Source organism: Spinacia oleracea, chromosome 3 (genome assembly GCF_020520425.1).
Source record: "Spinacia oleracea cultivar Varoflay chromosome 3, BTI_SOV_V1, whole genome shotgun sequence".
NCBI classification, from domain to species: domain Eukaryota; kingdom Viridiplantae; phylum Streptophyta; class Magnoliopsida; order Caryophyllales; family Amaranthaceae; genus Spinacia; species Spinacia oleracea.
The window spans coordinates 136,943,920-136,956,417 of record NC_079489.1 but is presented as its reverse complement, the minus strand read 5'-3'; the positions used below and the strand labels follow the sequence as shown (position 1 = coordinate 136,956,417).

General features: G+C 38.9%; 1 protein-coding gene across 1 annotated transcript; it reads right to left on the bottom strand.

Moving 5' to 3' along the window:
- Positions 1-8,765: 8,765 nt before the first annotated feature.
- On the bottom strand, positions 8,766-12,052 carry LOC110777057 (GDSL esterase/lipase At2g23540). The gene is made up of 5 exons (XM_021981665.2): positions 11,572-12,052; positions 11,006-11,136; positions 9,573-9,821; positions 9,228-9,483; positions 8,766-9,141 (listed from the first exon to the last, which is right to left on the bottom strand). The coding sequence occupies exons 1-5, from the start codon at positions 11,864-11,866 to the stop codon at positions 8,918-8,920; spliced, it is 1,155 nt and encodes a 384-aa protein (XP_021837357.1). The 5' UTR covers positions 11,867-12,052; the 3' UTR covers positions 8,766-8,917.
- Between the last annotated feature and the right edge of the window lie 446 nt (positions 12,053-12,498).

Below are 12,498 nucleotides of genomic sequence, written 5' to 3'. Positions count from 1 at the left end.
TTTTCGATTTTTCGCCCTAAAATTATGAAATTAATATTATTTATTAATTTGTCATTAATTTTAAATATAAATTTTTTAAATTTTATGCGATTCGCTCATATAACTTGCACGCACAAAGCAATGGACGCTACGTGTTACCCTTAAGGGGTGTTGTATAGTGCGGGCATGTGACGACGAGCAAGGGAGCTCGTCGCCCATGCGGCACGAATGCAATGAGCAAGGCCATAGTGCATGAGCACAAGGCAGCAGCCCTGCCTTGTGTCGTGGGCTGTGAGCAATGGACGAATGGGCGAGGGCGAAAGCAAGGCATAGCAGTCGCGTGTGGGCAGCAAGCGAGCTGCGCCACAGCGCGCACTGCCTCGCGCAAAGCGTGCGGAGCCTCGCGCGCAGCGAGCGCAAGCTCGCGTGCCACGAGTGCTACGCCCAGCGCCAATGCCTCGCGCAGCGAGCGATGGCTTGCAGGATCGAGCGCTGGCAAGCGCGCGCAGCAAGCGCTGGCGAGCGCGCGCATCGAGCAATGGCCCGCACAAAGCGAGCGCTGGCGAGCGTGCGCAGCGAGCACCAGCTCGCGTGATGCTTTGCGATGGTAAGCAGGAGCAATGCGACGCAGCGCATGGGCTGCGCGCACATGGCCAGAGATGGCTGTGTGCGTGTGGCCCATGGGCGTACGTTGCGTGGGGTTGTTGCGTTACGATTAGATCGTTTTGAAATTTTAATTTGAAATTTTCAGTTTACGTAATTTTAATTAATTTTAAAATTAATAATTTAAATTATTTTCTTGGATTTTAATTTTGAATATTGTAATTATAATAAATTTTATTTATTCTAATTATTTTACTAAAATTAAAATCATGAATTAATTTAAATACGACTGAAATTAAATTAAACTTTTGGATTCAATAATAAATTTATATGAGCTTTAAATTTTAATTAAATTTGTATGTTTCCGGTTAGACTAGAAATACATTTTTATGTTTAAAATTAGTAAAGCATATGAATTTATTGGTTTAAGTGGGAGCCCTTTTAGTCATAAACTCTTGATTAGGTCTACAAATCCTTAAGGTTAAAACAACTTGATTAGAATTAATAAGGACTGAATAATTGGTAGATTATTGGTGCCCTTGATTAATTGCTGCAAATGTTTACGTGATGCATAATGTGTTTTACTAACCAGCTATGTGGGCCATTCATGATAGAATGGGTGAATGGTATATATTGTATATGTACTGTTTTGCAGGTTATGAAGTGACTAGTATGGCCCAAATAGGATAGAAAATATGGTCTGCGTACCATTAATTTGAATGTAATTGGTCTAAAGTACCAAAGTTGTTTTTCAATTCAAATATGGTCTGCGTACCATCAAATAGTTGTAATTAGTTTTAATTATAGCTTATCCTATTTGAAGAAAATGGTGCCTCCCACGGAGATTTTCAAGACGGACTTTGAAGTTAAAGCTTCAAGATGAAGTCGGGCCATACTAGATCACATTTATCTTATGCATGTTTTAAGTTATTTATTGCTTTTAAATATGTCTTAAAATGCATGAGATCAAAAGCTTGATTATGTTGCATGATTAAGGATTTTAGTTCACTTAAAATCTAACCAACATAGTAAGAGCCTTAAGTTCCAAACTTAAAAATTGAGTTAAAAGGTGCCATGCCAAAATATACACTTGCTTGGATATCCTTTACATCAATCTAGTAATAGTTTTCGCTCAGCGAGGTGTTACTTATTGGTCCTAAAGGGGCAAGGTACACAAATAATTGTGAGTACATGTTAGTTTTGGTGAAACTCAACGATATAAGTAAGGAGTCCTTTTATGTCGTGGCAAAATCGATAGGTTTACCTAATAAGTTCTTAGACGTACCTATCAACCAAGAATAGTTTCTAGACTATTAGCAAAAGGCTTTTGCTTACCTAAGATGTTTTAGGATTAAGTCGACAAACTGTGCTTAGTTCTTCAATGATTTTAGGATCTTGGAATCATTTTATTCACACCTGCCGGAACACATAACTTGAATAAAATGCTTAATAAACATTGAATTATGCATGTATGCTAGAATTTAAGTTTATTAAGAGAAACTGTGAATGGTTATTTATTTGTTTATTCTTTTCAATTGTAGTTTTAAATATGGCAAACAACAATTCATTCAACATTCGATCAATTCTCGAAAAGGAGAAGTTGAACGGGAAGAACTTCCTTGACTGGCAAAGGAACTTGCAAATAGTTCTTATGCAGGAAGAAAAGGAGTATGTCCTAGAAGAGGCGATGCCCGAAGCCGCAGGCGATGCCCGAAGCCGCAGGCGACGGGGTCACTCAGGCAGCCCTCAATCGTTGGATTGATGCCAACAAGGATGTGAAATGTCTAATGCTCGCCACCATGAGTGCGGATCTGCAGAAAACGTTCATCAACTCAGATGCTTTCACAATCATCAGTGAGTTGAAGAACATGTTCCAAGATCTGGCTCGAGTCGAAAGATTCGAGACTCATAGGCAAATTCTTGAGACCAAGCTTAAGAAAGGCGAGCCCGTAAGTCCACATGTTCTCAAAATGATTGGACTCATTGAGAATATGAGTCGGCTGGATCAGCAATTTTCTCAGGAAATGGCTATAGACACCATCCTCCATTCTCTTCATAGCGGGTATGATCAGTTCAAACTGAACTACAGTATGAATAGTCTGGAAAAAAACGCTCACTGAGCTTCACGGTATGCTGAAGACCGCTGAAAAGACGCTCAAAAGTGATAAGCAGGATGTGCTTATGGTGCGTGGGGGCAAGTTCAAGAAATCTGGAAAGAAGAGGAATGCTAAGAAAGGTGGCAACAAGGCCAGCCCAACTAAGCAAACTGGCGCCAAATCTGTAAAGAGGAAGGTCAGTCAACCCACTTCTGAATCCGAATGCTTCTACTGCAAGAAGAAGGGGCATTGGAAGAGAGATTGCTTGAAGCTAAAGGAAGATCAGAAGAACGGAACAGTCGTTCCATCTTCAGGTATTTTCGTTATAGACTGTATACTTGCTAATTCAACTTCTTGGGTATTAGATACAGGTTGTGGCTCACACTTATGTTCCAATCCACAGGGACTAAGAAGAAGTAGAAAGTTAAGCAAGGGTGAAGTCGACCTACGAGTGGGAAATGGAGCACGGATTGCTGCATTAGCTGTAGGAACTTACTATTTGTCGTTGCCCTCCAGGCTAGTTTTGGAACTGAAAGAGTGTTTCCATGTTCCAAGTCTTACTAAAAACATCATTTCAGTTTCTTGCTTAGATGCTAAGGGATTTTCCTTTTTAATAAAAGACAATAGTTGTTCGTTTTATTTTAAAGAGATATTTTATGGATCTGCTAGATTAGTCAATGGACTTTATTTATTAGATCACGACAAACAAGTATATAACATAAATACCAAAAAGGCCAAAAAGGATGATTCAGATCTCACCTATCTGTGGCATTGTCGATTAGGCCATATAAACTTGAAACGCTTAGAAAGACTTCAAAAGGAAGGAATTCTAGAACCATTTGACTTAGAGGATTATGGTAAATGCGAATCATGTTTACTTGGCAAAATGACAAAGCAACCTTTCTCTAAAGTTGGAGAAAGAGCAAATGAACTATTGGGTTTAATCCATACAGATGTATGTGGACCAATGAGTACAAATGCTAGAGGTGGTTTCAGCTACTTTATCACTTTCACTGATGACTTCAGTAGATATGGTTATGTCTACCTAATGAAGCATAAGTCTGAATCCTTTGACAAATTCAAGGAATTTCAGAGTGAAGTAGAGAATCAATTAGGCAAGAAGATTAAGGCACTGCGGTCTGATAGAGGCGGTGAATATCTGAGCTATGAATTTGATGACCATCTGAAAGAATGTGGAATTCTATCAGAATTGACTCCTCCTGGAACACCACAATGGAACGGTGTGTCGGAACGGAGGAACAGAACCTTGCTAGACATGGTCAGGTCAATGATGGGTCAGGCCAAACTTCCATTAGAATTTTGGGGACATGCACTAAATACAGCTGCACTCACTATAAACAGAGCTCCGTCTAAAGCTGTCGAAAAGACTCCATATGAATTATGGTTTGGAAAGCCTCCAAATGTGTCTTTTCTGAAGATTTGGGGATGTGAAGTATATGTCAAACGATTGATTTCAGACAAACTTCATCCAAAATCTGACAAATGTATCCTTGTGGGCTATCCAAAGGAAACAAAGGGGTATTACTTCTACAATACATCTGAGAACAAGGTGTTTGTTGCTCGAGATGGTGTCTTTTTGGAGAAAGATCACATTTCCAAAATGACAAGTGGGAGAAAAGTAGACCTCGAAGAAATTCAAGTCGAACAACAAACTCTAGAGAATGCTCAAGATGACATTCAGGATGAAACTCAGAGATCTTTAGAAGAATCTGGTGAGAATCATGGTCAATCTAGAGATGTTACCCCGCGTAGATCGCAAAGATATAGATCTCAACCGGAAAGGTACTTAGGTATTTTGACGAACGAGAGCTATGACGTTCTATTACTTGAAAGTGATGAACCTGCGACTTACAAACAAGCTATGACGAGCCCTAGCTCCAAGCAATGGCAAGAAGCCATGCAATCTGAATTAGACTCCATGTCTGAAAACCAAGTATGGGATTTGGTCGATTTGCCAGATGGCTACCAAGCCATTGGAAGCAAATGGGTTTTTAAACTGAAAAAGGACAAGGATGGGAAACTTGAAGTTTTCAAGGCTAGATTGGTTGCAAAAGGTTATAGGCAAGTCCACGGTGTGGATTACGATGAAACCTTTTCACCATTTGCAATGCTAAAGTCTATTCGGATAATGTTAGCAATCGCTGCATATTACGATTACGAAATATGGCAGATGGATGTCAAAACTGCTTTCTTAAACGGCGTTTTAACAGAAACTGTGTTTATGACACAGCCTGAAGGTTTTGAGGATCCAAAGAATGCTAAAAAGGTATGCAAGCTAAAGAAGTCAATCTACGGATTGAAGCAGGCATCCAGGAGCTGGAATATACGTTTTGATGAAGCAGTCAGTGACTTTGGTTTCATCAAGAACGCAGACGAATCTTGTGTATACAAGAAGGTCAGTGGGAGAAAAATTTCTTTCCTAGTATTATATGTCGATGACATATTACTTATCGGAAATGACATTCCTATGTTGAACTCTGTCAAGATTTGGCTTGGGAAATGTTTTTCGATGAAAGATCTAGGAGAAGCACAGTACATATTGGGCATCAAGATTTACAGAGATAGATCTAAAAGGATGATTGGACTTAGTCAAAGCACTTATATCAATAAGGTGCTTGATAGGTTCAAGATGGCGGACTCCAAGCGAGGCTACCTACCCATGTCTCATGGAATGATTCTAAGCAAGAATCAGTGCCCAAAAACACTTGATGAGCGTAGACGAATGAATGGGATTCCATATGCATCATTGATTGGTTCAATAATGTATGCTATGATATGTACACGCCCGGATGTTGCGTACGCACTCAGTGCTACGAGCAGATACCAGTCAGACCCAGGAGAGGCGCATTGGACTGCTGCCAAGAATATTCTGAAGTACCTGAAAAGGCACAAAGATGACTTCCTGGTCTATGGTGGAGATGATGAATTAATTGTTAAAGGCTATACGGACGCAAGTTTCCAAACCGACAAAGATGATTTCAGATCACAGTCTGGGTTTGTCTTCTGCCTCAACGGAGGAGCAGTAAGCTGGAAAAGTGCTAAGCAAAGCACCATTGCGGATTCTACAACTGAAGCGGAGTACATTGCTGCACATGAAGCAGCAAAGGAAGCTATATGGCTAAGGAAGTTCATAGGTGAACTTGGTGTAGTCCCCTCCATTAAAGGACCAATAGCCCTGTATTGTGATAATAACGGAGCTATTGCACAGGCAAAGGAGCCTAGACACCACCAGAGAGTCAAGCATGTACTTCGTAGATTTCACCTTCTACGAGAGTTCGTTGAAAGAAAAGAAGTCGAGATAAGCAAAATTGGAACTGATGACAACATATCAGATCCATTGACTAAACCTCTGCCGCAGGCGAAGCACAACTCGCACACTGCAGCTATGGGAATCAAGCATATTGGAGAATGGCTTTGATGTCCCTGTTTAATGTTTTAAAGTTTTAGAGTTTAAATCTTTGTAAAACATTATTGGTTAATCATTCACAATAAATGAAAAGAATTCATTTTCCCATTTAATTTGTGGTTTATTAAATGATGAGTCCCTTCAATTTGACAATATATTCAAGATAGACTGTCAGGACCAGTCCTGTGACTAAGAAATGTCTATCAAGTGAACTTGAATGTCAAAGGTTGAAAATGGTCCCTAGTCGGAGTTTTCTATAAAATTGGACGCATAGAAAACGTTAGACGATTAGAATGCAAGATGACTAGTAGTTCTGTTTCTTGAACTATGTGGACATGGCAATGTCATAATCATTTGCATAGATACTTACTTTGGGAAGACTAGTATCGGACAAGACCTATGAAACTTTACTGTAAGAGATGAAAATCTGTCATAAGTAAATTTCATTAAAATTATTAGACACTAAATCCTCAATACCTGAGTGATTTGAGATTACTTGTTTGAGAACTGGTTGTTTTGACGTTGACCAACCGTCACACCGTAAAAGGAGGCTATAAAGGCAACGCTCAGGTAATCACCTATCAAACAAAGTCTAATCTCAAGATCGCAAGATTGGGATTGTCCTCCCATAAATCGGGATGAGATGCTTAAAAGTTGTACAAGGCCACTCGGAGAGCTAGAAACTGTGAAATGCATGGCCGTGCTCGGATGAATCATAGGCTATGATTATCTGTTTATTTGATCAGTTGAACTCTGAAACCGAGGAACACCTCTGGACATAATAAGGATGACAACTCTTACCTTATGTTCAAGAGCAAGCATCGAGCGACAAAGGAATTAGGAAATGCACACTTGTCCCTAAGGACAAGTGGGAGACTGAAGGAAAGAATGCCCTTGGTCCAAGTATGCATTCAATGTTAAGTCTAATAAATGCGGTTCAGTATTAATTAACAAGTTAATAATTCAGTGAGATCAAGTGAGCTGAATGCCTAGCTAGAGGCCGCTTCAGTTCAAGTGGAATTAATGATATTAATCCACAGCTTACTTTTGACTGAACCCGTAGGGTCACACAAATAGCACGTAAACGGATCAAGTATTTAATGGCATTAAATACTCCATCTATGGATATTCGGAATCGACGGATCTTGGTTTCAGTGGGAGCTGAGATCGTCACAGGCAAGAAATGAATACTCCGGAAACGATGATATTACCGGAAACGGAAATATGGATCGTATCGGAAATATAAATATTATCCAAGTCGTAGATGTTGCCGGAAACGTAAACATGGTACGTATCGGAAAATATTATCGGAAATGGAAATATTGCCGGAATCGGAAATATTGCCGGAAACGGAAATATTGTCAGAATCGGAAATATTATCGGAATCGGAAAATAGTTCCGGAAACGGAAATATTAAATATTTGTTCGAAACGGAAATTGATTCCGGAATCGGAAATATTAAATATTGTTCGTATCGGAAATGAATTCCGGAACCGGGAATTTAATCGGAAGCGTATCGTACGAATAAGCATCGGACGAGGCCTGCCGGACGAAGGCCCAGCACGAAGCCAGGCCATCGCCCAGCAAGCCAGCGCGCCACAAACGCACCAGCCAAGGCTGCGCCAGGCCCACCGCAAGGCAGGCCCAGCGCGCGCCAAGGCTGCGGCAGCGTGTGGGCTTGCGGCAGTGGGCTGCGAGCTCATGGGCTGCGCGCGCGCGCATGGCGCCCCTCGTGGGCTGCTGTGCGTGCGTGTGTGTTTGTGTGCTACTCGAATCCTGAAGCTACCGGGATTTGCATGTCATATGATTAAATCTAATCCGAAAAGATTTAGTTTATTTAATTAGAGTCCTAGTAGGATTATAATTAAATAAATTAGTATCCTAATAGGATTCCAAATCCTTTTCCATAACTCTATAAATAGGTGCCTAGGGTCACATATTTACATCGAGTATTCAAGTATTCAAAGTGAGTTTTTGAGAGCAAAATTCAATTACACAATTGCCTATAAAGTGCCGAAAATAATAGTACCTTAAGGGCGATTCTAGTTGGTCAATCTTAAGGCGGATCCGGACGTGCTGTGGACTATCTACGGAGGGACGACAATTGGAGTCTTAAAGGCTTGTTCTTGTTCGGTTCGGGCGCAGCTAGGGAAGGCACGCAACAAAGAGTATGCATCTAAACTATGCTAAATGATTATGTGTAAATAATATGTTTTCCTGGCTTTATGGTTTTTCCGCATGATTTATGAATTGTCATATGTATCATAACCTAACAGGTCGGCCCATGGCAGGCCCACAATGTATTGTGTTGGGTCGGGCCGAAAAGTTCAAAATAAGGCCAGGCCCGGTCTGAGCCAACGGGCTTTCGTGCCGGGCCGGGTTGGCCGTCGTGCCTAATGCTAATTTTACTAAATTTAGCTTGCTTTGTCGTGCTGGGTCGAGTCGTGCCCGTGTCTTGTCGTGCCTTTTCCAAAAATTCAAGGCCCACGGCCCACGATTTCGTGCCCGTACCAGGTCGAGCTTTTTTCGTGCCCGGACCGCCAAGGCTTTTTGCGTGCCGGGTCGGGTCGGGCTTCGGCCCAGCCCGACCTACAACCATCTTTAACTAGCTGTGATTCACAACCAATGCTAATAGTATGTCTTCTTTTTGCAATGCTATGTAAAAGAAGGAAATACATTACATTTGAGGTATACTAATTTCTCAACGTAAAGTTACAAAACATTTGCTACGTAATAGGGGAAAAACAAACTCAGCTAGAAACAATAACATACACAAACATACGTGCATAACAACACATAGGAGTAATCAAAATCAAGCGCTCCTAAGTTGCCGAAGGTTCATAGGAGAGATATACTTGGTGTCTCCATCAAGTAGTTGCTTGGCTAACAATACATTAGCTGCCTCACTAGGGTGATATGGATCCCAAAACACATGTTTGTCGCGGTCATCACACAAGCTTGAGCTCGGTCCACATGGAATTATCCCCGCGTATTGCCCTCCATTTCCACAACAAGCTTTACTTGCAGTGTTAAACCCTGCAGAATATTCAATCAAACTGATCAATTGATTATTACGGAGTACTAATTAATTAACCATGAGCGTGACATACCGTGACACTTACCATATTTCTTGTAATTAGTGATAAGTTCCAAGACAAGATCATATACATTTGCATAAACGAAGGTGGATCCAGGAAGATTTTCTCCCAACTGAGTAAGAAGATCCTTCAATTTTGCATTATATTGGCGTGCTAACTTATCAGCCAAATCCACACACTCGTTTTCATTCAACTGATTAATTGTCTTCTGATAAGGAATGCACCCAATTGGTCCAACATTTCCCACCACAAACTTCCTACCATCCAACTGGTATAACCTCTGCAATATGATAATTTAAGTACAAACTTGTTAAAAGGTTGAAGATGGCGCGACAAATTAGAAGGAAAATTTGAAGCAGTAGAACTTACTGTGAGTTGGTTTCTGAGATGAGTGATCATGTCATCAGTAAAAGAATCAGCATTTTGAGTAATTCTGGCACCAATTGAGATAATTGGAAGTAAGTAATTGTTGAGGAAATCATTTGATCCAACTGTGATTGAGAATATTGATTTCTTCTGTATGTAATCTCTTGCACTGGATGCTCCTAATAACTTGTCAATTTGTTTCCTTGTGATGTTGAAGTAATCAACTTGAACATCCATTCCAAGTCTGTTTACCTACATATATAAAGCAGGAAAAACGTGCATATATGTTTAATTTAAATCTACAATTAAGTGCCGTTTGTTTATTAATTGCTTATCGAGATGAAACTCCTACCCACTTCTTATATGTGGATTAAATATCGTTTATTGTATTAAATACGTTTTACCATTTTGCTTCACTTGAACATTACTGCTCCTTCCATTCTAGAATGTTTTTTTTTTTGTTAGTCCTATTAAATGAGTTCCGTAGATATTATAATTTCAAGTGTGTCCCAACTCCCAAGTTAGTACTCCCTCCGTCTCTTTTTGTTTTTTTACCTTTGTTTTTTTGTTTTTGGTATTTTTCACGCGTTTTAACGAATAATTAATTTGCATCGAGATTCCTCAATGTTTTTATTTAAACAAGATAAATTACGTTTATTTATAATTTTTTCACTTTTATCAAAATTCTGATATTGGAAAATGAGAAAAATTTAATGTCCCAATGAAAAAGTGTGAGAGATTAAATGACCCTGAATTTGATTGGTTAAAATAATAATTGTACACAAATTTTGATAGAATACTAAGTCATTTATGTGATAATATAAAAAGAAATGTAAAGAACATTTTAAAATACCCAAAATGAAAAACGTAAAAAACAAAAAGAGACGGAGGGAGTACTCCCTTATGATCCACTTATTTTTCTAATTAAGTACTCCTTATCATTAAACACTAATTCACCCACATTTAATTAACATTACTAACAAATCCCTCCCTTAATTATTTCTCTCACATACCCAAATGAGTGAACGTATAAGTTAGATTCCTATTAAGGTATTGTTTGGTTAACATGAAAAATCACGGGAGGTGTAACCTCCTAGGAACTAGAAGATTTTAATGTTGTTTAGTTTATAAAAAAACATGGAAATTCACACTTTCTAAGAACTTCTACTTCCCACAAAATAGGTCCTCTAGGTAAGTAGAACTTCTCATGGAAAATTGCTTCTCATGTTCAACCAAACAACATTTCCTACTTTCTAGGAAATGGTAATACATGACAAAATCTTCTTCCTATAGTCAACCAAACATTGGCTGATTTCTAGACAAATGAATTGTCCAATATATCTTAATTTGTTCAAGGCAATCCAGACAACCCTTAAGTAAGACTAGCATTCAAGAATGAAGGGAGTAAAAAAAAAAGTTGGATTTAGTGAACTTACAAATATTCTTCCAGTGGCATTCAAGATTCCGCCACCTCCTGATGCATAATTGACTCCATATAGTATGGCTTTTCCGGTAGCATTTGGGGCCAAAAAGGGAGTAGCATAATTTGGGATTCCCAATTCTTCTCCTGTAAGTAACACCAAACACGTATGCTCGTCAAAGATCTAGAGTTGTTCATGGACCAGACCAGTAATATTGGCGAGCCTGCTGTTCATGGACCAGACTAGTAATATTGGCTAGAGTTGATCATGGACCGGACTAGTAATATTAGTTTTTTGTATCAAAAGTTTGATTAAGTTGTACATCCTCCGACTTTTATTACTTAAACCATTTTCAATTTTACACTATTAACTCTCTTTTATCAACTTTTTGTAATTTAAATGAATTGCATATAGTCAGATTAATTTACACTATTCATAATGAATTTTATAACTTTAACTAATGTATAATTAGAGATACTAAAGACTAAATCAAAATTTGCATTGGCAAGCATAAAACATCGATCAAATGATGCATGTAAAAATAAAACAGAGGAAGTATGGTGTAAAGAAAATGGGTTTACCTACAATATCGCCAATGGTTCTGCCATTAGTAAATCGACCGGTAGGTTTACCTCCAGAAGCCTTAAAATCAATCCCATTAGGAGTCGAATCAGCTTTTGACAAAGTGCTTAAGTAGTTATTGTTCCCTGCATCAACCAAAGAGTCACCAAATATAAAGGAAGCTCCTAGCAAATTATCATCAGCTGCGTCGCCTCTCGGAAGAGAACTTAACAAACTCAATACGACCACTAAAGTAGTATTAATAATTAACTTATACTTAACCCCATGATGATTAGCATTACAATAAAATGCCATTTTTGAGCTTAATTGCTTAAACTCAATTTCAAAAGAAAGAGTTAATTTAAAGCTATCTCTCGTTTACGTCAGTTTGGAGAATAAACTAAGCAGAGGTCGAGAGAAATGGTAATAAGGATGTTAACGTGTATATAAGTGAAGGTAGGAAGAAAGTTTAGGAAATTGGTAAAATTGGTTTGACCCTAAGTTACAAAAAAGCAGAAGATTTTATGGAAATGTTGCATTATCGATTAATAATCATATATATAAGGGGGGAATATATTCAAGGAGGTAGTTTAGCAACAATTGGTGCACTACAAGACTTGTTTCAACATGATGTTGCGTATAATAGTAATCAATCCAAACATAGTACTCGTATGTAATTAGTCTTGGAAAAGGTGAGACCGTTGCATGTCACTATGTTAGTAGAGAAATGGTTTTATTGGTGAAGCTTAGGTGTTGTTAGGTTGACGGTTTACATTTGTTTTCTTTTTTTTGGGGTTAGTCTTACACTTGGAGGATTTTGTCACTTTGTTAGCGTCGGAAATTCCTGATCCGATTGATCTGAGTCGAATCTGATCTGAAGTTGCTGGGGGAAATTCGAACTTAATCTGAACGAACCGAATGTCCAACTTCAATCCGAATAGACCCAT